At 39.2% G+C, this 27414-nt stretch overlaps 2 protein-coding genes across 4 annotated transcripts in view; one reads left to right on the top strand and one right to left on the bottom strand.

The window, feature by feature from the left end:
- The window catches only part of LOC118827165 (coiled-coil domain-containing protein 60-like), a 60593-nt gene extending 41974 nt beyond the window's left edge, over positions 1–18619 (bottom strand). For all 3 annotated transcript variants that reach the window (XM_036598410.1, XM_036598411.1, XM_036598412.1), the window contains exons 1-3: positions 18299–18619; positions 11158–11238; positions 5413–5489 (exon numbers count right to left, since the gene is read on the bottom strand). In XM_036598410.1, coding sequence (XP_036454303.1) covers positions 5413–5489; positions 11158–11238; positions 18299–18454 — 314 coding nt within the window. In that variant the 5' untranslated portion in view covers positions 18455–18619. The remainder of the gene's footprint in view (positions 1–5412; positions 5490–11157; positions 11239–18298) is intronic.
- On the top strand, positions 18342–25974 carry si:dkey-1k23.3 (heat shock protein 67B1). Its single transcript, XM_036598413.1, has 7 exons — positions 18342–18460; positions 19683–19799; positions 22529–22893; positions 24037–24100; positions 24189–24309; positions 24994–25183; positions 25434–25974. The coding sequence occupies exons 3-7, from the start codon at positions 22530–22532 to the stop codon at positions 25838–25840; spliced, it is 1146 nt and encodes a 381-aa protein (XP_036454306.1). The 5' UTR covers positions 18342–18460; positions 19683–19799; position 22529; the 3' UTR covers positions 25841–25974.
- The last annotated feature ends 1440 nt before the right edge of the window (positions 25975–27414 follow it).

Here is a 27414-nt window from a genome sequence, read left to right as displayed (position 1 = left end):
GGTTTATTACAGACTAAGGTTTATTATTCAGTAACTAAAAGGACTTTAGTGCGAATTCGCTGAGCTATTCAAAGGCCCAGTCCTTCACCCCTCGCCCCTACCACTTCACCCTTAGCCATCCATTTGTGTATTCATGCCTAGGGGTAGGGTGTTCCAATTTTTGTTGAGATGGAGGGGTAGGGCAAAGTGTTAGGGCTACACTGCCCTCCAAACTGAGGTTTTTCCGAGACACACTCCAAACAGAGTGTTAGAGAAAAAAAGAAAAACCGGCAAGATGGCTGTACAAGCAACCAAAGAAATACACAAAAAATTACAATAACCATTGTTTTATCTTAGTTTAATGTCGTTTCAATGTATTTTGGTCCCTTTCTTCATAACAAGCATAAAAATTTGCTAATAGTATGCTGATGTCTCAGTAGCTAGCTAACTTTCCCGTTCCATCTTATATAGTCCAGCAGTTCTGATGCCTGAAGCGCCAGAACGTAACTGCTGCTCCATTTAAGGTGGAACAGGAAAATTCGAACGAGAAACTGGTGAATATCTGACTTCAGCTTCATATCACTGAAGAATTAGGGGTGGGCGATAATAAATAATTGCCCAGCAGTGAGGAGCTGAACTTTACCCTCCTCTGCTGTCACTGCAGACTGGCAGGGTCACCTACAGAGCAGCGTTAGTAGCTGTTAATGAAGCAATGTCCTTCTTTATTTGAGGGTCCCATTTCATCTGGGAAGATTTCAAATGCTGCTCCTTGTAACTCAGTTCCAAGGGGCAAGGTGACACTTGAAAACAAGGGGTAGGGGTAAACATAAGAAATGGGAATGGGCCCTAGGTTTTAGAAGTGTGTAATAAAACTTTGGGCCTGCCAGCAGACCTTGGCCATTAAAAAAGGTTAAACTGTATGGAGCAAACCAGGCGTTTACATCAGTGGTTACATTTTCATAAAATAGCCATGCTGTATTTTGGGATGCAGTATATCATGTAGATAACCCTGCCTATGGAAAATTTGGCCAGAACAGTATGTCATCTGGGTATCTCTGGCATACTGGAGAAATTCACGTTCACATACTGCACACTACTTACTGTTTTTAGGCACAAACAGTATATAAGAAGTATGTAGTTGGCTATTTCGAACATAGGCAAAGAGTTTTAGTTCATGTCAGAGCAGCAAGTGAGACTGCATCCTTGTCCTTCATGGACACATGGTGAGCAGTTAGATCCCATCGTTTTCGAGTGAATGTCTCCAAAAGTCTGAAAATCAGTGTGGAATATTAAGAACTGTCACTAAAGAAACATATTTTCTGTGATTCATTTTGGATTTTAACAAAAATATTAGGAATTCATGAGTGTACACACTGCAAAAAATAATATTTTAATAAGTAAAAATGACTTAAATGTAGTCAATATATCTAATATTTCTCATTATAAGACTGTTGTAAGAATATTATAAGAATATTCCATCTGTTTCTGTACATTTTTCTTGATTTAAGTGATTTCATCTAGTGAGAGTGTCTTATTCCATTGGCAGATGAGTTTACTTGTTTCGAGAAATAATGAAGATAATTTTGATTATTTCAAAAAGTAATGCTTAAAACACAGAACATGATCTGCCAATGGAACAAGACACTTTCATGAGATAGAACTGCTTAAAAACAAGTAAAACATGTCTGGAAATAAGTAAAAAACATCTTACAGTATTCTTACAACTCTCATAATGAGAAAAGGAGATCCATTGACTATATTTAAGATGTTTACACTCACTAAGATATCAATTTTTGCAGTGCAACTGTTCAAAGCTGTGTTTGATAGTCATGTACTGGCTAGAATTTAAAGCTTTGTTAAAAATGAACTAAAATTATCACAACTGAAACAGTCACTACTGAAACATTTGATAAAGTTTTTTTTGTAGTGTTATGATTGATTTGGTAGTGACAAAAGGATAAATCAATCATTTATTTTAATAAAATAAAAATAGGTGTAGGGTCACTCACAGCAAAAGGAATTAGGTGTGAAGTCCAAGTCAGATAGACGTGTGACGTCACACTGACTATGTACCACCATTTTGAGGGCCGAATCAGGGAGTGGCTGCACCAGCGCAATGCTTTCACTTTGCTGTGCTTTGTGAATGATTCACCTGCAAGACGCGACAGAAGCTGAGAATAACGAGAGACACACAGACCTTTAATTCAGCATCTTCAGACTCAGGCTTGGACCCCCTGCACTGTATAGTTCAGTGTTTCTCTCTGCTGTTCACACCTCGTTCAGCTCAAGAAGGGATTAATTAGCTAATAATATCAGGTATTTTAACCAGGGAAACCACAGTCATGCAGTGCAGGGGTTGCAGGACTGGAGCTGAACTCTGCACTAACTGCACCAGCAAACTTACAGAATCAGGGCCTGAGTATGAGATAAATATAAATGTCAGGAAAACACAAATTTGGTAGCTTTTCTGCCAGTTTAAGTGGGATCAGGAGTTCAGGGGAAACTGTAAGGATCTCAGCCTATTTTATCGACTTTGTTGAGGTAACATTTTTTCTCTTCCAAAGTAAAGAGAGTAATTTTAGCCATCTTTCACCTCTAGTTACGTTCATCCTAAATATGGCAGCCACAACAAAAAAAATCACGTGACTGAAACATTAGGATAGGAAGTCAGAAAGGCGAGGCCTTCTCCCTAAACTCCACAATGTGCCGAGCATCTGCAGAGATAAACATGATTGTGCTGTTTGTATTGTAATGTCGTTCATTGTGCTCAGAAGGTCACATCGCTTGGTGGACACAATCCAGGAAAAACAACACAGACATTTCCAGCAAGCATGAAAACCAACAGCAAAAGCCAAAACAACGCTGGAGGTAAAGTGTGCACTGGGTCCGATGTGCGAGCAGTAACTTCTGCCTGAGCGAAAGCCAGCCACAGTAATTGTGTTTTACTTCTCAAAAATGCCAGAGCGCCCCAGCTTTGGCATAAATAATTCAGAATTCTGGGCCCTATCAGCGTCTGTCATAAATGTCAACCATTTTGCCATGCCCGGAGAGAGAGGGGCCTGCGGAGAAACAATATGTTATATCCCCCCCTTCATACACCAAATGCCACCGGTGATGCCTGCCAGGCTCAGACTGTACTCCAGCCACTGGGGTTGAGGAAGAGGGAAAAGGAAAAATAGAGTGATAAACTGGAAAAGACAGAGAGAGAGAGAGAGAGAGAGAGAGGTGAATGAAGCACTTCATTCAATTTTATTGCAGATTTGCGTCAAAAAGACTAGAGACAATAAATGATGTCGTTACACAGGGACACAGCGTCCTTTTCCAACAACTGATTAAGCATCTCCACACCTTTCTCATAGCAGACTGACCCTACAGCAACCCACTGCTGTCCAGCAGCATCAGACTGACGTTTTACGACAGCTGGAAAGCGCCGATGGATGAGTTTTTGAGTTCACGCACCACTTCCAAACAAGCACTCTTCAAAAGAGGCCACAAAGAGGTTTTAATTCTCGTAGGTATTGTATTCCACATATGGACGGCAGCCAGCGCAGCCATTCTATAGCTGTATTGTCATTGCAGTAACTTCTCCAAGACTAGCTGTCAGTTTTCAATATTTAAATATTTATTATAGACATAAGTGTATTAAACGTTAAAGACATATGCAGCTTCACTGTTTCTGATCGAACAACCTGTCAAGCATCAAGGTACATAATAAAATTGGTAACACTGTACTTGAAGGGGGTCTACATAACACATTCATAACATCTTACGTAAACACTTCATGACATGTTCATGAACGTTTAAATCAACATTTATAAAGCATACATGTTTTATATGATATTAATATGGAGTACTATGTAATTTTAGTGAGAGACTTTTCTTTTTTCAAAATAAAAGTCCTAATTATTATTTTGCAAAACTAAATTGTTATCAGTGAAACACATCATTTCTGGACAGCCAAAATAAAAATGACCATAAGTTTTGCAATTATTAAAATAGAATATATGACACTTATATGACACAATATGACATATTGTGTCAAATAAATGAAGTGACATGTAAAGCAACAAATGCTTAAGAAAAAACATATAAAAGTAAAGGTATATGTGAAATGTGCCTCAGTGTCAAAGCGGTCAACAAATGAAACGTTTTACTGAAAATACATTTTTGAAATAAAAAATGAGGACTTTTATTTTGAAAAATATATCTTAGTAAAATGACACAGCAGTCCATATTAATATAATGTAAAATATGTATACTTTATAAATGTTGATTTAAACATTCATTTATATGTTATGAAGTGTTTATGTAAGATGTTATGAATGTGATATGCAGACACCCTTCAAGTGTTAAAAATGAATAAAATTACTATCCAACATTATAGTTGGTAAGAGCTCATATAATAATACATCATTTGTTATTTAATCATCAAAATAAGACATCTCTAATATCTAACTCTACTTTGTCTAAGTTATTATTGCATAAAAAAGTGATAATTATAAATATAGGATACATGACACTTACATGACAAGTTATAAGTGAACTAAAATGACCTTTTTTATTTATTAATAATGAAATTGTACATTACATTTCTAGTTGTTGTTATATCTTTATGTATCATTTTATCTTTATTTATCTTTATTATTTCGTAGAAAACAACAAAAATGAATGTGATACATGATCCCAGACTTGTGAACACATATAGTCAAATGTTTTGTCAGTTTTCTAAGACCTTCTACAGATAATATAATTACATATGGTTTTTGAATTAATTAATTTATTTGCATACATAAAATGTGCCATAACTTTTGCAATTATCAATATAGAATATATACATTCATATGACACAATATGACATATTGTGTTTTATATATATACATATATATATACATACACATATATATATATATACATATATATATATATATATATATGACACAAATTATTAAATAAAATCCCTTTTGGGTCAAGTTATAAAGAAACTAAAAATGTATTAATAATGAATTATACATTATACATTATATTTCTAGAAACTAGTTTCTAGTTTATTATCTTTATTTTTTCTTTATTATTTTATAGAAAACAACAAAAAAGAATGTGATAAACGATCCCAAACATATTTTCAGTTGGATTTTACACAATATGACTCTACTTTTATTCCAGTTAACGCTTCTGACAACCTCCTTTCATCTGAATAGGAACTCAGTACGCAGACTAAGGCTATTTTGAGCCGAATGCAGGAAATAAGTCAAATGTCTTACAGCACACATTCCACAAACAAACAACGAGAAAATTTCAGCAGGAAATCTGTGTTGCAAACAGACAAACAGACCCCTGATTAGGTAATCCCCCAGCATCTGTGGAGGCCACTGATTTCAACTAAATTATTGACACAGCCACAGAGCGTAATTATGGCACAATGGGAAATCTAACCTTGAGTGCCAAAGATGCTTCCAGAGACTGTCGGGGTCCGCTCTTCTCCCGGCTTTCAGACGCTTTGGAGGCGATTTCTGAAGGAAAAAAGAGAAAGGAATCCAGATCAGCAGAAGACCACATGCCTCGAAACTAATCATAGATATGAAAATAAAACTATATCCTTAATACTCAATTGTGCATCTATGTGAAAGAATACAGGTACACATCCATTCAAATGACATGTTTTGTTAATTTTCTAAGATCTTCCACAGATAATATAATGAAACATGTTTTCTTGAATTAATTTATTTATTTGCTGCGTTAAACATACATAAAATGTGCCATAACTTTTGCACAGCAAACATTTGTGTATTTTTTTTCTTCAATATGCTAAATCCAGTAAATAAACAGTAATTGTGTATTAATATGTGCAGATGTGTGTTCTCTGTAGAGGATGCATTGAATTATTTTCACTCAGAAAACATGCAATTTGACCAGGGGCGCCAAAACTTTTGCACACCACTGATGTCAGCGTCACTTTTTGACCGCGTATGCATGAACGAATACTGTAATGGATGTCTATGTGATCGTGGGGTACAACTTCACTTGGGGTAAAATGTACTCCATGTCATTTTTACATAGTTAAAGAGTTTCAAGTAGAACATGCTGGTGATCTTCATGCACTGCCATAGCAACATCATCAGAGAATTCCGACAGCTGTGCGAAGGTCATTTCTCAAGATTCACCCTGAACACTGTTTTAGTCCAATGAAAGTAGCTGTCTTCATCATAAGTGAGTTCTGATTACAGAAATCACCTCATTTTTATTTAAACCTGGAAATAAATAGAAATTTTATGTTTAATTAAATGATTAAGAGGTAAACAGAGTCATTCAGAGTAGTTTGGCATGAAATCCTCTGTTCTAGAGAAATTCACAGAGTGAGTATTGTTCACAGTGGTGGTGATAGGAACCAGACGTCCACCTCTATAAACTACGCCACAGAAAGTTATCACATCAAATGGTTATGAGACATTTTTATGGTAGTTTTGTGATAAAGGTTTGGTCTAAAACATATTCTAATCAATACATTTTAATCATATTCATGGTGGAGGGATATATGAAGGAGCTTCTAAGGCAAAATAGTCCCCAAATAAACTTTTTTTTCCAGATTTATCACTATTTTACCACCATCAATGTTACAGAAAAAAAAATCAGAAGACATGTAGGTTCACTGGTGGTTTTGGATAGTAAATAAAATGGCTATATTTGTGTTGTAGACATAGTGATCTCTGGTTCCTCTCAGCACCACTGTGAAGAAATCAGTCTGCAAGTTTCTCTACAAATGAATCATTTCACATTAAACCACTCTGAATGACTGTTGACATCCCAGCCACTGAATAATGCAGACATTGTGAAAAATGAATGGAATTCATTTGAGCCAAAGAAAAGTTAATAATAATAATAAATGAATAATAATAATAATAATAATAATAATAATAATAATAATAATAATTACATTTTGGATTCTAGATAACAAATTTGTGACACTGAGGATGGTGTGCAAAAAGGTCATACTCCATTGAAGCTCCCACTCTCAGACAGATTTGATCTACTTATTAGAGGCTTCTGCACAAACTTGGATTCCATGCCAGCTCAAGTACATGCAGTCATTAAAGCAGAAGAACATACTGTACCAAATACTAAGAACGTATTTCAAGGATTCCACTTTGCATGCAAATTGTTATGCTGCTAATCTAATTTATAATGAAAAAACTGCAGAAAAATGTGAAAACTAGAACCATATTCAATAATGATCTTTGAGACTTTTGAATCCCGCTGTGTGTTATTTTATTCGCTCTTATTGGGACACCTACACATTACACCTACAGGAGCTTTTATGACATCCCATTCTAAATCCATAGGCATTAATATGGAGTTGGTCCCCCTTTGCAACTATAACAGTTTCCACTCTTCTGGGAAGCTTTATACAAGATTTTAGAGTGTCTGTGGGAATTTTTGCATACATCCAGGAGAGCATTTGTGAGGTCAGACACTGATGTTGGACGAGAGGGCCTGGCTCACAATCTCTGTTCTAGTTCATCTCAAAGGTGTTCGACGAGGTTGAGGTCAGGGCTCTGTGAGGGTCGGTGAAGTTCTTCCACACCAAACTCACCCAGCGAGTCCTTTATGGACCTTGCTTTGTGCACTGGGGCTCAGTCATGCTGGAACAGAAAAGGTTCTTCCCCAAACTGTTCCCACAAGGATGGAAACATAGAATTGTCCAAAATGTCTTGGTCTGCTGAAGCATTAAGATTTCCCTTCACTGGAACTAAGGGTCCTAGGCCAACCCCTGAAAAACAACCCCATAGCATCATCCCTCCTCCACCAAACTTTACAGTTGGCACAACGCAGTCAGGCAGGTAATGTTCTCCTGGCATTCGCCAAACCCAGATTCGTCCATCAGACTGCCAGATAGAAAAGTGTGATTCGTCGCTCCACAGAACATGTTTACACTGCTGCAGAGTCCAGTGGCGCTTTACACCACTTCCAATAGATGCTTGTCATTGTGCTTGGTGATATAATGTTTGCATGCAGCTGCTCGGCCATGGAAACCCTGCCATGAAGCTCCCTGTGCACAGTTTTTGTGCTGCTGTTAATGCTTAATGTTAATGTTTGGAACACTGCAGTTATTGAGTCAGCGGAGCGTTGGTGACTTTTATGCACTATGTGCCTCAGCAGTCGGCGACCTGCTCTGTAACTTCACCTGGTCTGACACTTCGTGGCTGAGTTGTTGTGGTTCCTAAATGCTTCCACTGTTCAATACCACTCACAGTAGATCGTGGAACATCTAGGAGGGAAGAAAGTTTGTGAACTGACTTGTTGCAACAGTGGCATCCTATTACAGTCCCATGTTTGAATTGAGTAAACTCTTTAGAACAACCCATTAATTCACAAATGGGCAGACTGCATGGCTAGGTGCTTGATTTTATACACCTGTGTCAACGGGACTGAATGAAACCAGGCTAAAGTGCAGCCTCCACAAGGGGGGTTTGTTTTTAGACTGTTTCAACTAAGTTAGATAGTGGATTAATCTTCACAACTCATTCTATATATATCTACCAAAGGGCTTTGCAATGGTTACATCTGCTTAGGAATTGAAACAGCTTTTCTGTAAGAGTGGATATTTTTGAGCTAGTTTGCAAAAGTATTATTGAGAGTGTTTGAACTTACAACATTCCTACTCGGTATAGCATTCCTGGAGTACGGAATAGGAAGAAATTGTCTAGAGTTGTCAGTAGAGAAAATCATAGGAAAATCACAAAGACAGCTACAGTATGTGAGGTGTATGAGGCCTTTAATGGACAGGAGAACCAGCAGATTCTCATGGAGTCTTCAGATTCTCTTTTGAAGGACTTTAAAAAGCTCCCTTACATTTTAGGGCACCAAAGGTCACAAAAAACTTTTTTGAGTGGTGCTTTATTCCACAAGCAAGTTCTTTGAGGAATTTATAATTTAATCTATCCAGGGATCTGAATAGTAAAATGACAACTTTTTGTAAGTGTATATAATTTATGTGAAGCTCCCCCATGTTATGTTTTATATTGTCTGTGTAAGTGCTGAATTGTGAAGCCAAAGGCAAATGTCTAGAAATGGACAATAAAGTTATCTGTCCGTCTGCCTGTGTAAATGAATTATACTTTTGTCTTGCTGATATTGGCTTTTCTATTTTGTGGTCGTCAATAAATTTGTCAGTATTTGACGCAGCCATTTTTCCAGTTTTCCTATATATTTCGTTCTTCATATTTTGAACAGTTGTATGCAAAAGTTGGGGTGTCCCTGGTCAAATTATGTTTTGTTGAATTACACGAAAGGAAGAGAACACAGTCTTCCGTACATTTTAATACACAATTACTGTAGATATGCTTAATTAAACACACTATTTAATTTTTGCCTATATGTTAAATTTGCAGATGATGTTGTTCTTTTGGCTGGATCACATGGATGCCTCCAGCGCACACTGGAGCGGTTTGCAGCTGAGTGTGAAGCGGTTGGTATGCGTATCAGCACCTCCAAGTCTGAGTCCATGGTCTTAGCCTGGAAAAGGATGGTATGCCCACTCCAGGTAAGGGGAAAGGATCTGCCCCAGGTAGAGGAGTTTAAGTATCTCGGGGTCTTGTTCACGAGTGATAGGAAGAAGGATCGTGAGATCGACCGCAGGCTGGGACAAGCGGCAGCAGTAATGCGGTCGCTGTACCGGACTGTAGTGGTGAAGAGGGAGCTGAGCCGTAAGGCGAAGCTCTTTGTTTACCGATCGGTCTACATCCCGACCCTCACCTATGGTCATGAGCTGTGGGTAATGACCGAAAGAATGAGATCGCGAATACAAGCGGCAGAAATGAGCTTGCTTCGCAGGGTGGCGGGCTACACTCTATTTGATAGGGTGAGGAGCTCGGCCATCCGGGAGGAGCTCGGAGTAGAGCCACTACTCCTCCGCATTGAGAGGAGCCAGCTGAGGTGGTTCGGGCATCTGATCCGGATGCCCCCTGGACACCTCCCGGTGGGGGTTTACCAGGCACGGCCTACCGGAATAAGACCCCGGGGTCATCCTAGGACCCGCTGGAGGGATTATATCTCCAAGTTGGCCTGGGAGCGGCTTGGGGTCCCCGGGAATGAGCTGGAGGAAGTTGCGGGGGACAGGGTCACCTGGGATTCTCTGCTCTCCCAACTGCTACCGCGACCCTATCTGGACTAAGCGGTTAACGATGATGATGATGATGATGATGATGTTAAATTCAGCAAATAAATAGAAATTTTGCACAAAAATTAGTTGAAAGTTGTGTTCTCTGCCCATAGAGAAAAACATATATATGGGTATATATTTTGTATATTTTGTAACACAGAAGTCAGTATCATTCATTGTAGATCTAGTTATATCTGTAACCTTTGTTAAAACTACAAACAATTAAAAACATATAATAACAAATACAAATAAATGCATTTTATTAATGTATATATATCGAGCAAATGTTTTTTGGCTGTTTTCATACATTGCAAAAATATATTTGATAAATAAATTTGGAATTTTTTTTTTTCCAAAAATCAATGAAACGTAATTTGAGCAGGGGTTTTCAAACCTTTTTCATATGGTTATGTATTTAGGTGGGGAAGTCCATTTAGTTCAAACAACATAAAATTACACTAAATTACTTCTGTTGTGTCAATTAACCAGACTTTTCTAGCAAATGCTCGAATGAGCCCTTCAGCCTGCTACAACTGATCTCAGCTACAGAGTAAGTTGTAAGAGTGCCATTCATGGCACTTACAGCCAAATTGCTCATAAATGGCAAGTACTGGAAACAGAGCTTACATTTTCATTTGTAGCACATGTGTTTAGGTTGCTTCTATGCTTCTAAGTGTTGCTCAAATACTTTTGAAAATGATTTAATAATAAAGAGATGTGTTAGGTTGCGGCCCACTCACCAAAGACAAATTCCTTGCATGTGCAAACAGACTTGGCAAAGAAAGCTTCTGATTCTGATTCTAATAAAAAAAAAAACTTGCCATCCTCGAATGACCCCTGATACTGTGGTAAAGTAACTGGCAGAGAGCCACCCACAGGCCCAATTCTCAAAGTGTTACATTCCAAGAGGTAGTTCATCAGTCAATGAACCGGCCGAGTTTAATTAGAAAAAGTTTCACATCTCTTCATCTCGCCTCCTCGCACGTCTTCGTGCTCTCATAAGACCCACCGCTGACTAATACCTTATTTTCTTGTGAAGTGTCCGCAGGGCTCGTGTGACACAGGCCGCCGTCATCATCCTCGCTGATCTCTGCCTTGGGTGCCTATGAAAAAAAAAACAAAAAAACACAGTGTCAAGTCAGATAGTGCTGGCTTGCTATAATCCTGTTCTGCTTAGTCATAAGGGCACACTCACATTGTCCTTCTCGCAAAAGAACACAACCTAAGGGGATTGTAAAGCTAGATTTAGGATTTTGTGAAAAATCTAGTGCTTCAGATCGCTTATCCTAAGCTCAGCTAAATACATCCATGTCAAAAGTTTTTGGACACCTAGCTTTTCAGAATCTTTTTCATGAAATGAGCATAAATGAGCATTTCTTTGTTGGTTTGAAATAACTTAAAGGGTTAGTGTACTACATTTTTCTTTGCTTTTCTTTTATTCATTTAACTCATTTACAAAATGGACTGTGAAACAATAGTCTCCTCCAAACACAAAATCCCCAACAAACATATCATTTTCCACCAAAATATCAACATTCCCCAAAAAGCACATTGAAATACTGTCATTCCCCTCCAAACACAAGCTACCAACCACCAACATTGTCCAAAGAAGCACCAACATTCTCCATCAAACACCGAACACTGTGATTCTCCCCAGCCACTAAAATTCTCCAACAAACATCATTCTCCACCAAATAAAAGCCACCAACCACCAACATTGTCCATCAAAACACTGTCATTCTTCACCAAACAGCATCATTCTCCACCAAACACAAGCTACCAACCACCGACACTGTCCATCAAAACACCAACATTCTCCAGCAAACACCACCATTCTCCTCCAAACACTATCATTCTTCTCCAAACACAAGCTACCAACCACCAACATTGTCCAAAGAAGCGCCGACATTCTTCATCAAACACCATCATTCTCCACCAACACAAGCTACCAACCACCAACATTGTCCAAAGAAGCGCCAACATTCTCCATCAAACACTATCATTCTCCTCCAAACACAAGCTACCAACCACCAACATTGTCCAACGAAGCACCAACATTGTCCATCAAATACTGTCTTTCTCCACCAAACACAAGTTACCAACCACCAACATTGTCCATCAAAACACCAACGTTCTTCACCAACCACCATCATTCTCCACCAAACACCATCATTCTCAACCAAACACAAGCTCCCAGCCACTGACATTGTCCATCAAAACACCAACATTCTCCACCAAACACCATCATTCTCCACCAAACACAAGCCACCAACCACCAACATTGACCATCAAAACACCAACATTCTCCACCATACACCATCATTCTCCAGCAAACACAAGCCACCAACCACCAACATTGTCCATCAAAACATCAACATTCTCCACCAAACACTGTTCTTCTCCACCAGCCACCAACATTCTCCACAAACACTGTCATTCTCCACCAGTCACCAACATTCTTCACCAAACACCATCATTCTCCACCAAACACAAGCCACCAACCACCAACATTGTTAATCGAAATACCAACATTCTCTACCAAACCCCGTCATTCTCCAAGCAACAATCTACCAACCACCAACATTGTCCATCAAAACACCAACATTCTCCACCAAACATAAGCCACCAACAACCAACATTGTCCATCAAAACACCAACATTCTTCACCAAACACCATCATTCTCCACCAAACACAAGCCACCAACCACCAACATTGTCAATCAAAACACCAACATTCTCCACCAAACACTATCATTGACCAACACCAAATAAACACCAACATTCTCCATCAAAACACCAAGATTCTCAATCAAAACACCAACATTCTCCATCAAACGTCAACATTCTCCAACAAACACTATCATTCTCGTTCAAACACCATCAATTGACATTGGCTTTACAGTATTTCAGAAAAAAGAATTGCAGAGACAAATCAGAATGTTCTAGAGAAGCACACCAACACAATAATTGGGTTTATTGGTGCTTGTTGGACATCATACTGTACAGTAGCTATTCTGAAGTCTTCATGATCTGAAGGTCATTTCACAAAACCAAAAGCTCAATTTGTCACAACTGTTCCTTGTTGGTTTTTCCTCCCCAGAACAATGTACTAGCCACCATCATCAGGAGTCTCCTGTTTGTAGAATAACATCAGACTTCATGTGCCAGAGGCTTCTGGCTGATAAATGTGGCTCCTTTGAGACTGAGGTGTCTCCTCCGGCCGCCCTCTTGCTTCTCTCCTTCATCCCTCGCTCCCCTGCTGATAGATGATCTCATTTGCAGTAAATCTGTTCGTGTTCGAGACGGACACACCGCTGTGCGCTCTCTCAGCTTAAAACACATGCCGCGTTTTTCCCCTACTGACAAAAAGCGGCAACAAACAGAGTCTTAAAACAACAACTCTGCTCCAAATTTAGATGCATTTCAATAACAGCACAGTGCAACAACAGCAGCTGCATACAGCGATACTAAAATACAGAAGGAAAGAGATGAATAGCTTATTTTCTCTCTTATCTTTAATTGAGAATATTGACTTACAATGTAAACTGTAACACGATGGCAATTAGACAAAACCACAAAACCAGGGCTCAATATTCAGGGCTCAATATTCATAAAAACACATAGAACTCCATGTAGATAATCTATGCTTATGAAACATGCAGTCTACACTTGTTAAGAACACTTTACTATGGGAACACTTTATGTACTTTACTGTACATTCTGCTCATAGACCCAGTGACACCTGCATCACACACACACACACACATATATATATATAGGTTTTCTTCCGACAACAGTGATATATATATATATATATATATATATATAAAAACCACATGATGGTGATGGGGTCAGAATAACACACGTAATGAGGATGATGGATCCAGGACACACATGGTTGATGATATATATATATATATATATATATATATATATATATATATATATATATATATATATACACACATTTTATCAGCTCCACTTACCATATTAGTGCACTTTTTAGTTCTACAATTACAGACTGTAGTCCTTCTGTCTTCTTGCCCCCTTTTACCCCTTTCCTGTCCTGATGCTCTTTTGTGCAAAACAGTAAATCTGAACAATATGTAAATAAACCTGTATCAATATTGCTTTCTAACACTAGCCCTGTGTGTTCGGCAAAAACTGTGCTTAATATTGTTTCACATCTGAATTTCTACAATGCTGAAGTTTCTTAATAGGCTTCTCACTGGACAGCTTTTTGCTTGATTGTTTCCTTTCCACCTTATTTGGAGAAGCAGTTACACTTTGGTACTGTACAGGTGTCTGAATGTGATTGCTGTACCATTTAAGGTGGAATGAAAATTACGAATGAGAACTTCAGCTTCGTCAAATTTCACAAAGAACTCGCTCCTCTAACTGTCAGGCACTGCTGGAATTCGAAAAATATTACAGTCATTCTGCTTCAGTACCAGTTGGTCCGTGGTTTGTTTTGTGCACAAGGCCCCGACTGTGGCCTTGTCTGATGCAGCTGAGTCAGGTGGATTCTCAGGCGATACAAGAGCAAGTTTGGCAATCGGTCTGGTGTCCATGTTAGGCCAAGGCAATCCGAAAAGACAGGCCACTCTTCTCTGTCAACATCCATGAGTCAGCCACTAAATGGGATAACATTAGTGTGAACTGCAATTATTTGTGTATTTGCATCCTACATTTGTGACAAAACTCATACCAGAGAAGAATTTAATTCTTCGGTATATCGGCAACTACTAGTGTTTACCCATTTGTTTTGAAATGGCAACACAGTCATGGTTATAAAATTGGCCCAAGAGTACTACCTCTCCTCAGAGAAAATATGCGCACTACAGGCTTACTAATATTCAAGTTTCTTTAAACAAATATATTCAGTTTCCACTTGAGGTTGACAGAGCTGCTACCCAGCTATGAAGCAGAATGGATGACCAGACTCCATATGTTTATAGGACAAGACAGCGGCTAATGGCATTTGCTTACACAATCCCCGGTGATTTGTAAGAGGCCGTATGACAACTGCTTATGCAACGTGTGTTTTACTGGGTCCCTTCCTGGAAACCATTGGAAAGCGGCACGGCTGTTTGTTACACTGCGAGCTGTTTAAAATTCAGTAGCTCCATCTGAACAGCAGGCTGTCAGAGAAAGAGAAAAAGCCCATTAAAGTGGCCTCTCCTGCACAGTCTTCAACATTTGCCAATGCAGGCGTCCTCCACTCCACCAAGTCACTTCCAATAATGCACACCAAGCCACTATATATATAAGAGAATCTGCCTAGATCAGCAGCCAAACACAGGCAATAACAATGATGAATGCAAAGTCCTGGGGACAACACCTCCCACTTGACATTTTCTATCCCACAATGCATTCGGTACTTTAGATTTCACAGCGCGGGCTGTGATCGCAGCTCTGTAGCCCACAATGAGGGAGTAAATTGCATTACAAATGGAAGCCGCTGTGTCTTTCAGAAGCATTTGTCGAAGGCTCTGAGAGACGCGACTGAATTATCAGGTGTGATGGGGGGCATCATTCACTACAAGGCCTAATGCAGCTGCACCACTGGAGAGAAGAAAACAAGGGACACATGGGAAGGGCTTTATCAAAGACTGTGTCCTTGGGCCGCCATGTGCACGTTGGAGACAGAGAGATATTCTTTATGCTGTTAATCTGTTCTGTATCAAAGATCAGCATCCAGTGGGTGGAAAGAGGATGGACAGACTGCCACGATGGAAAAACCCAGACCAATCACTGAGAGAAAAGGAATCAAAGGAAAGTAGGATGCAGAAAAGAGAGCTAAAATGATGGAAAACGCGTTGACTTCACAATGCATATACTTAGAACACAAAGCATCAATTTATGCACACATATACACACAAAATCTAAGCCGCTTAACCTCCGGGGTTGCTGGGGTGCTGGAGCCTATCCAAGCGGATACACCCTGGACAGGTCGACAGACAAACAGCCAATTTATGCATCCTGACTTCATTATCTGATTTCAGAGGGTGTTCATGTGGTGCCTCCTGATGGGAAATGTGTTTTTTTTATAAAACAGTGACCATTTGAAAGCAGCAAGAAACATTAAACACTAGAAACCATCACTGTGTGAGTAGGGATGCATGATTGCAATTGGCCAAAACTGCAGTCAACAGATTTTGGCTCCAAACACAGGATCAGCAATCTGCCCACTTATTATTTTCATTTTGGCTGATCTGTGGTGTAATTTTGTGAGATAAATGATATGAGGCAGGGAGGTGCACTTGGACTGTATCTGAATTCTGCTGCTTCACTTAAACCAAAATGTCATCGCATCATTAAGCATGAATCATTGCGCTAAACAGTCAGTGGCCTTCAGCTTTCCATGTCACACTTTGATTCATGATATTTAAATAGGCAACCGATCTTTCATTTAAGAAATTAAAAGGCTATTTTGTCTCATTAATGATAAAAAAATGTTGTTTATATTGCAATTTTGGCAATGTGCTAGGCTAAAAATTGGCCTTCTCCAAATTTGGCGGTGAAAAACCAAAACTGAACATAAATATGATTATTGGTACATCCCTAATTGTTAATATCTTTTGTTTATCTACTGAGCATGGCGACAATAATGCTATTTTTCACTAGTGCCTTCAAGGGATTAAGTTTGCATCAAGCAACTACATTCACTTTCCCACAGCAGAGGGAATACTACTTATGGCAGCTTCAAGAACATGTATGTAATATATACTTCACTTTGTGTGATACTGTTTTTCAGTGAATCCTTTAGTGAAGTCTTGATGTTAAACCTATCTATATAGCTACCCTGCATAGTGATACCAGAGCAGATGTTAGCTACCTAGCTAGTGTATATTTACGCGGATCTGTTAATCACGTATTACTCTGCATGTGTGACTGGTTTCTCAAAATGAATCTGATTGGTCTTTAATGTGTTAAATGATTGCAAACCAACAAACAAAACATGTTAATTTGTATTAAAAATTTACAAAGACCCAAACTTTTGACAGGCAGTGTAGATGTAAACTCACCACACAAAAAATTTGTCACCTGTGACTGAAATGTACCTAATAGCATGTAACACCTCCACAAGCATGAATAACAGCTGTGATTTGATTTGGCATGGACTGGACAAGTTTCTTGATATTGGCAACGTCAATGGTCATTCACTCTTGCATCAAAGAATTGTCCAGTTCAGACAGTTTTCACGGATGCCTTCTCTGGCATCTTACTCGTTGTTCCAAGTAGTCCCACAGATTTTCAAGAGGATTCAAATATAGGGATTTTGTGGTCATGAACAGTCCAGTTCGTTCACTGTAACCAGGCAACTTTGTAAACAGTGAATAAAGGCCTCTTGCGTGCAACTCTGCTCCATATGTTCATGGTATGCAGTTCCCTGCGGAGTGTTCTTTCAGAAATTGGTTGTGAAGAACCTGCGTTGACTTCTAGAAGCAATTCTTGCCTGAAAACAAAGTGACTTTTCTTTATAAGACGTAAAACACACCGGCAATCCCTGACCACCAGTTTTGTTTTTCAAAAATTCTGATGAGAATTTCCTGTAGACTGGGATTTTTACCATTGCTGGTCACTCCATTTTGCCAATCATTAACATCTGCTTTGCCACCCATTTTCCACACATCAAATGAGACATTCACTGCACTGTACCACCTCTTCTCAATCTATGAATCCTGTCGCAGGCATTCATAGCCTGATCATCTTCGTGCAACGCCATCTGCAGGAGCCTGAAGTTACTACCACCTTAAACACGCAAGGTGACTTATTTTTTGTCTGGGGAGCTTAATACTTCAGCTAGCTACATTGCCTAAATTAATACATTAAGAGTTTTTCCACATCCTAACACACCTGATCCAAATAATCAGCTAAGTAACAACCAATTACTGAGTTAATGCAGACAAATTAACTAATATAAAGTACTGGAAAGTAAACAAAATGGCTAATGTTTACCATTAGTGGGCCTAATCCAGTGGGCCTTCTAAATTGTCCAGCAGTTTTATCACATTACAGAATCGCAAACAGACAATTTAAAGTGTTTAAAGCATTAAGCTTTTATCACAAACAGGTATAAATTTGACAAATGATGATAAAACACCACTAGCTGCTTCAGAGACGGAATAGGTTTCTACTCTAAAGTAAAGCAGATCCCACCTCATCAACCCTGTAGCCCAGCTGGCTGTTTTCTCTCTGGCTGCGACCCAAACTCTCCCAGTAGACCCGTTCCCAGCTTTCCTTGTGCTGGAGACCACGATCACGAACTTTGGCAGATCCAGTGTACCGTCTTACTGCTACTGGCGTTGTTGGCATGCTACGGTTTGTGGTTTGTTTAATTATTCAAGTGAGGTCTTGGAAGAGTACATATTATCTAGAGATCCCAGTAGTTGTGTAAATGTAAAATGAAACGCTGAAAGCTGTTTTCCTTGTGCCCTGTTACTGGTCTCTAATGGCAACAGGGCCACGGAAAACCTGCCAGACAAGTAGGAACTGTTTAACCTGTCCTGGGGTCAAAGTGCTGGGTGCTGTTCAACCACTGTGGATTATGTCAGTGTTTACCAGTTCTACTTTTGTAGTAGCCCCTGCACTGCTCAAGACATTGTGTCCCTGCTCTAATATGGAGTTCATGCTATTAGTAGCATACAATCTGAAATTTAATTTTGAATTGAAATTGAGTTTTAAGTCTTTGAATTGAAATTGAGTTTTAAGTCTTTAAGTCTGTCTGTAATTCAATTTGTAGCTTTTCTATCAGTTCACATTTTCAGATTCACGTTCAAAATGACATCTAGGTGTCTTGCAGACAAAAGCAGTCAAATACCTAATCTCTTCCAGGCCAACCCCCCCCATGTGTACCTACACTCGCCATTTAATCAGAAACACCTACCATACAGGTACACTTGCAGTTACTATCTGTAGCCCATTTGTTGCTGCAGTTGATCTAACCCCCTCCCCCACTTCCATCAGTGGAAAGGGACCGCTATAGGACCACCACTGACCAGATACTGTTTGGGTGATGTTCCACAGCAGTGATACTGTAATAATAGCGGGATGAGTATATTGGGCACATCTGCATTGCTAGAGTTGACAGGCCTCATGAAGCACATACAAAACACATTCAGGTTGTGGTTTAAACATCGCATTGCTGTTTATTTTGAAAGTGAATCTGGAAAAACTAAATGCTTTTGAGAAACTGAAATTCAGATGTTCAATTTGACTTCACTGAGTCAGTTTCAGATTTTTTATTGCTCTCTTACAAAGCACAGAACGCAATTTTAGTTCAGAATTCAATTTCCGATGGTATGATCCAGATTTAAAACTTCATTTAAATTCAAATTTCTAATGGCAGTCTTATTCCATACTCTTGCTTTATAGTCAACCTGAAATTAAAGTGAACCTTTGTTTAAAGTTGTTAGTTCATTAACTGATCATCAGCAGTGGAATTACTGTACTTCAGTATTTCTGTCACTTGATCATTTTTGCTTTTACTCACTAAATCTTAAAAGAAAAAATCTGTTCTTTCTATTACTTTCTCCATTTTCAGACCAGACTCTTTACCACAGCTACCACAAATGCAGAAAAGGACGAAAAGAGAAGCAGCAGATGAGGCGGATAAGTGAAAAGAAAGGCGGATCTGAAAGAAAGTGATAGTGGTGATCCGGTGCGTATCCTGGAAGGTGCAAATATGTTGGGAAAAAAATTATATCCATGGCTGACTTACAAGAACTATTTGACCTGGTTGGTTCAAAAATTTACTGGTGTATCCTTCATGAAAACAACAACAACAACAAAAAAACATTAAATCTGTCATTTGCATGATTTTGCAGATGATGCATGAAGGTCAAGCATAAACCATTATGTACACATAATGTCATGTTTGTGTACATCTAATTATCACTCAACAGGAACACAGGAAATTTATTAGAAAAGCTTTTTAAATAAATGCTTTTACATTTTTTACTTTAAGTACATTTAGAAGCATGTACATTTATATTCTTACTTGACAAAAAACTTGTGTACTTCTGCCAGTTCTGCTGACCATATTAGACACAATTCATTATATCACAAGGCAAGATTCAGTAATGCTTTTTATTATAGCCCCTTAAGTTCTAGATATTAACCAGGTAAGTGTAAGGTACAAACTCCAAAGTACTAAGTAATTCTTTTGGGTAACATCATGGTAAGTTCCAAGACAGTGTAACTAAATCACACCAAAACACTTAAACTTAATACTGACTAATTATATAATGTTATTTTACCTTCTCTCTCTATGTTATGATTTCTGATTCATATTGACTTTGAAGGAATAGTGTAGCAAAAAATCTAATATACATCATTTTCTCTTCAGCCAAAAAGCTGCCAATCATGCTTTTATACTTTTTTCTGCCCATTTTTTTATAAATAATAGTACAGGCAGGGCACTACGGGATGGAGAGACACTGAACTGTTGGTACTAGTAATCGAAACAACTTCAAAGCCTTCCAAAATAAGCATTTTTATATGAGAACATGTAATAATTTATTGAAACATGACCAGTATTTATCAAGTTCTAATACATTTTGTGGGCAAATCAAGACTGTCCAGCTGTAAACTTCAGACTCAGATTCAGATGCTTCTCCACAAATCCTGCTGTTACACAAATCACATTTACACCTAAGTGATATGTGAACACAGTGTGGGCCAAAAATCCTCTAACATGGCTGTAGCACATATTTACAATTGCACAATGATTAATATGCATCTCTCAATATGCAAAAAAATTGTTACATCATCAGGTTGCTTTTTAACACCAGGTGAAAATGGGGTCATTGTGCTTAATTAAACTCAGCAGGATGGTACACTCTGCAGAAGCCTTAGGTCACATCAGAAAATAAGATTAAAGCTATTTATCTGGACAGATGTTTGTTTTCTAACACTAGAATAAATAGAAACAAACAGTAATACAATACAATGTGATTTTAGGTCTGTCAGTGTATTAGCATAACCATTTCTACTGGCCTTCTACTGACAAGTTGTGTAATTTCCAAATCGCTTCTTGAGGAATCCCAGTATTTATGGCTTCATACACTACCTGGATTGTCTAATCAGGTGTGCTGCTGATGTATATATATTACTGCTGTCAGAACAAAACACTGTATCGCCAAAATGATAACTTTACAGGAGAAGGGCAAAATATACTTTCCTTTTAATGTAAGTCAATGGAACCAGACTTTTTTCCGAGTAATTTTGGGCCGTTTCTTTTGGTTCATTCATCATAAAACCTATATACAGTGAGTGTGATTACATGCACTCAATAATCAGATCATAATCGGATTTTTTTAGTTATCTGATTACTCAAATGGTCATGTAAACAGTTCACGTACTCATGTATGGCCATGTACTCCGATTTGTAGTAATTTTCTAGATCAGAGTAAGGTCTAAAAATAGAAATCTGATAGAAATCTGATAAAAAGAGCTGGATTTTAGCTCAGTAATCAGATTTCTCAGTGCATGTAAACTCTTACTCTGATTTCTTTCTGAATTTTCAGTCTGCGCATATGCGAAAACAGTCTGCTCTACCAGAAATAAGCAAGCAGCATTGTTCTTCATCTTCTACAGGATGTATGTTCATATTTTTAGGTTAAGTGCCACAAAAAATAAAAGAAGCTGCAGCATCAAGTTTTAGTTTTACGTTATGTTTACGTCACATCTTCTGTGAGTTTATTGGCTGGTTGCAAAGCAGAAATCCGATTACTGTCTGATTCATGTAGACCCAGAGTTTCCCTATTATCTGATTACTCAAGTACATGTAAATTTTCTGCAGTTATCAGATTATTGCGCATATATATATTATATATTATCATATGTATGCATCCATGTATATATATATATATATATATATATATATATATATATATATATATATACCCCATACTATCTAGAGCAACGAAATGTCATAACTAATTGACCAGCATCTGGCCACCTTCACCAGCTTCCCAGTTGGGATGCAGTCTCTACAGCATACTAATGGTCACTGATAAGTGACAAACCTCCTCTTGGCCGTTGAGTTCTTAGGCAGAGTTCACTCTCGATGGTCTGCCTCATCCACCAGCTATTTGTCATTTTCCCTTCACATCTATAAATATCTCTAATTAGCATCCAGCATACAGTGGTCAAAGCAAGATCGAGGCAACAGTCCATGCTAACTCTCCGTCACCTCGTCCCTACATTCTCCTCTCCTAGCATCAGCAGAGCTGCTTAGTAAGCGCTAAAAGGCAAGGACAGGGTATATAAAGGCTTGCGAGGATGTCTCCCAGTACCACACAGCCTCTCCAGATAAGAGGTGAATTCAGGAGGAGGCCCATTCCACTCAGACTTGTGTGACTTGTAGTCCTCTGGCATTCCCTTCAGCATGGCAGATGAACCCAAGCCCACGAGCACCAAGCCACAGTCCTTCTGTGATGCCACCTGGTCTCCCGTAAGCTATGGATGGCAGCCCAGTGTGCTCTACAACCAGCACTTTGGCCTTCCTCCATTGTTGGACTCCAGAGACCTCAGCTGGATGGAGAATCTCTTCAGAAAGCTGGGAAGTTCCTCTTGGCGCGGTTACACCAGGGCCTCCAGGGTCATGAGCATTAAGGTCCACAGGGAGTTGAGCGAAGGGGTGTCCGAGGTTTACACTGAGCAGTGCAAGTGGACAGTTAGTCTGGACGTCAACCATTTCGCACCCACAGAGCTAATTGTCAGGACGCAGACTGGCTTCCTAGTAATTGAAGGTAAGTCATAATAAATGATAACAATGTGTTTTATTAGTATAGCTCCATTGAAAAGGCCTGAAAAGAATCAGAGTCAAGCAATAAAGTACAAGAATCTCACAAAAGTTTGAAAGAAGAAAAATAAAAAACAAGAAAAACCAAAAAAGAATGTTTAATCAGACAAAAATGAATTCTTATAGGCCCAAAAAACCCCTTTTGGTGCTATTTAGAATAATTTTTAAGGGGTTTTCAAAGAGCCATATACAACAAATACTGAATTAAGGTGAAGAACCATTTAACCATTCAAACAATTCTATATATTGTCACTGTCTTTACTAAAAAACTTTGAAGATCCTCCTTTTTAAGAGTGCATGTTGTAAAGCAAAGGTCACCAGCCTGGTTACTGGAGATCGTCCTTTAATAACTGTCAAAAGTAATGTTCTACTTAAGCAGTAGAACATGAGCATGAGAAGTCCAGAGTATTTAATCATACATGCTTTAATACTAGCAATTCCTTCTGCTAGAAAACAGTACCTAATAGCCATAAAATTGTCACAATATCAGTTTTGTTCCAGTCAGTCTGTAAAGCATTTCACAGCCACCTTGTTTGCTGAATTGTGCTGTTATTTTCCAAATAACTGTAGTTTGTTTAGGTGTTTCGTCACAGTTGCTGACCGGAAAGACTCACTTAGGGGCTTAAGTAGAATCTGACCAAATGGGCTGAAGGTCAAATGTCTTATAGAAGTTAAGAAGTTATGGCATATAACAGGACTTCTTAACCACTCAGATTGTGCTGGCGGAAGTAACCATTGTCATAACATTATCATTACATTATAATTACATTGTCGTATATGAGAATGTTGGCTACCTTCCTATAAAAATACGTTCCAATGCTAATTGGCCACACCTGCTCCAAAGAATTTATGTTTTTTCAGGTTTGAGGGTTGGATAAGTACTGAAGTTGGCTCTCCAGGAAAAGTGACACTGTTGTAAATGTGCATCAGTGCGTTATGAGAATGCAGAGATGTTTTAAGGGTTCTCAGAATGAACTGAGAAATCTATGTGTAGACCTATTGTGTGGAAAGTGTCTCTGAAAGTGATTGAGATTAGAATACTTTCTTCTTCATTTCATTAAATCCAGTGTCTGCTGTATTTAACCCACAGGAAAACACGAAGAGAGACAAGATGAACATGGCTACATCTCTAGATGTTTCACAAGGAAATACAAGTCAGTTTAAAATGCAGTTTGACTCATTTGAAAAGTAAATCCCAGTTGACATAATGTTGATGAGGATTTTAATTTAACATTGTGCCAGGCTTCCATCGGGAGTAGATGTAGAGACTATGCAATCTTTCCTGACCGGAGATGGAATCCTTACTGTTGAAGCCAAATTAACCAGCGTTCCCCAGCCGGCCGACATCACTATTCCAGTCCAGGTGAGCCTTTTCACCATTCCACAATTGTATTTTGGCATTTCTCGTATTCACATGCCACACAAGATACTTGATTTTGGCAACTTTTTATTAACTTTGTTTTGTAATCCACTAGCAATTATTTGTATTTTTTGCCTTAGGAGAAAGAGTCCAATTATGAGGTTTTGTAATGTGAGAGAGACTCCAGAGAGAGTCCAGGTGTTTGGAAAAATAACACCCACAAAGACAGAAGGCATTTACTGTGCTCTGAGAATGCGAGTGTTGCAATTATTTACCAATGTGAGAATTCTCTTTCCTTGAGTCAATTTGCAGCACCGCTGCGCCACGCCAGTTAATTGGCTGCAAAAGCAAAATATGCTTTTCTACTAGAGCCAAAGGGATTTCAGAAATAATTAGAGGTATGCAATCCTACAGCCTGCTGTAAAAGTAAGACGTCTAAATCTGTATAGCAGTTTATAAATTAATCGCCCTCCTTTTTTCCAATTACCAGTCTCATAATTGTTCTAATAACCAACAAAGTGATTAAATGGAACTGTGTTTCACCCTTGGAGGGATTGCTGGCCTTTTCCCACAACCCTGGAAAATTAATCATGTCGGTGTGCAGTGCCTCTGGTATTTAGTGGGTCGCGAAGTGGCATTTTAAACTCCTCGTCTCCGTCTGAAAAACGTTTCTCGTTTGTGCCACAGGTGGAGGCACCAACCGTTGAAGGCAAACAGGAGGACGACCTCCAGGGTGAGGAGACTGCTGAAGGGGAAGGGATCCCACCGAGCGAGAGAGACGATTCTCAGCCCACCGTCCCTCCAGGTGCTGAAACGAAGCCTGAGGATGAATCTGAAGCCCAGCAGCCTGAATCTGATGACAGGCTTCATCCCACAGGTGACCCACCTGCTGGTTTATGGAAGTAAAACCTCCAAACAAAATGATTTTGCAGCTTTTCCAAACAAGCTGCAATTGTTTTGTTTATTTTGCGTTAGAGAGCAAGGGTTTTACTTTTATATTTCGGCTCTCAATGCCTTGCACCCATAAATTATTAAGTCCTGGACTCATAAACTGTTTCTTAAGTTCCAGAGTCATAAACTGAATTATGTGTTTTGGAGTTGAGCCTGTTTCCTTCCATTTTTTCCAGCTCCTACCGTAGAGGGAGAAGAGGAACCCACCCCAAGCACTGCTGAAGAGGGTCAGCCAGAAGAAAAGGCTCAGAAAGAACTGATGCCGGAGGAGGAACAAGTGGAAGTCTCTGAGGAAAAGGTTGAAGATGCTGGGGAGGCCCCGGAGGAGGTGCAGGAGCCCGCAGAGCAACCTGAAGCTGCTCAAGCTCCAGACACCGTGACGTCCCAGTTGGAGGAGAAAGCCGAAGCTGTGTCAGATGGAGATGTCCAGGAACCCGAGGGAGAGGGAGAGGTGCAGCTTGCTGAAGCTGAAATTGAGCAACCCGCCACTGGGCAAACTCAGGAGGAGATCCCCTCCCAGCTGGAGGTCCAACCAGAGGTGGTGCCGGAGGAAATGATGCAGACCAAGTCACAGGCCAAGTAGATGAAGATCTATCCACGAACAGTGTGAGAATGAACCCCAGCTCATCTTTGATTCAAGCAGTCCTTTCATCAGTTAACTGACCATGAGTGTTATCTGAGATTTTGCTGTAACCCGCAACCTTAAACACTAATAAAGCAGCAGCACATAAAACCGGGAAGCTTCTTTTATTCAGTTGACCAGAGCTGTGCTTCCGTTATGCTCCTGAAGCATGCGTGCAACATGCATTGCATTGTTTTCTCTCCTACAGGAACACTTGAATCAACTCCTCTGCTGATTAAGCCCTTTATGAGGTTGGAATTGTTTATTAGCACAAGGAAAACACCAGGATCTAAACAGGAAAACACACAGATAAACTGATTTCAGCCATAAAGACAATTCAGTGGCTGATACTAACTAAAAAAGATGACTCTTCAAGGTTTCTTTAGTAAAGACATTGGTTCTCTTTAGAACCATGAACACTCAAAGAACAATTTGCATGCTTAAGTGGTTCTTTGCATGGTGAAATCGTTCTTCAGATCGATGGAGAATGTGTTTGGTTCCATGTTGAATCAAAAAGGGTTCTTCTAACATTACAAGCTTGACATGTTTGTAACAATAGTAGAACCCTTTTTGGTGATATATTGAGTCATTTTATAAAAGGTTCTATTTAGAACCATTACCAACTCATTCTCCGTTAATCTGAACAACCATTTCACCACATAGAACCATTTTTAAAATATACGACACATTTTCCATCAATCTGAAGAACCATTTGACCATACTGAACCATTTTTAAAAAGGTTCTAAACAGAACAATAAACATCACATTCTCCATCGATCTGAAGAACCATTTCACCATATTGAACCATTTTCAAAAAGGTTCTAAACAGAACCATAAACAACACATTCTCCGTCAATCTGAAGAACCATTTCACCATGCTGAATCATTTAAGCATGAAAATGGTTCTTTTAGTGTTCATGGTCCTATATAGACCCATTGTCTTTACCAAAGGAACCGTGAAGAACCATCTTTTTTAAGAGTGTAGATCACCAACTCTGGTCCTGGAGATCTATGGGGTTCCTGTAGTCTAGTTCCAACCACAATGTGCCACACCTTCACCAGCTAATAAACTTCTTCATGTTCAGAAGTCCTTGATTGGCTGGGTCAGACACCTTCGTGTAACATAATTGGGGGGTGAAACATGTCAGATGCAGATTAGAACTAACAGTTCAGGAAAGCAGATCTCCTGAAGAAAGCTTGGTGAGCACTGCTATAGATGCTAATGTGTCGAGTTATAGGCCTGGCACTGAAGGCCATGGCACTGGGCAGTTTAGTGTATCACATACCCCTGGTGGCCTGGAGCTTGAGAGATCCCCTCTGTCTTTTTGTTAGTATGCATGGCGTACACTGATCAGGCATAACATTCTGACCACCTCCTTGTTTCTACGCTCATTGTCCATTTTATCAGCTCCACTTACTATATAGGTGCACTTTGTAGTTCTACAGTTACAGACTATAGTCCATCTGTTTCTCTGCATACTTTGCAGAGAAACAGATGGACTACTGCCCCCTTTTACCCTGTTCTTCAGTGGTC

The sequence above is a fragment of the Colossoma macropomum genome, unplaced genomic scaffold, assembly GCF_904425465.1.
Source record: "Colossoma macropomum unplaced genomic scaffold, Colossoma_macropomum, whole genome shotgun sequence".
Classification (NCBI taxonomy): domain Eukaryota; kingdom Metazoa; phylum Chordata; class Actinopteri; order Characiformes; family Serrasalmidae; genus Colossoma; species Colossoma macropomum.
This window is presented reverse-complemented; position numbering and strand designations above follow the sequence as displayed.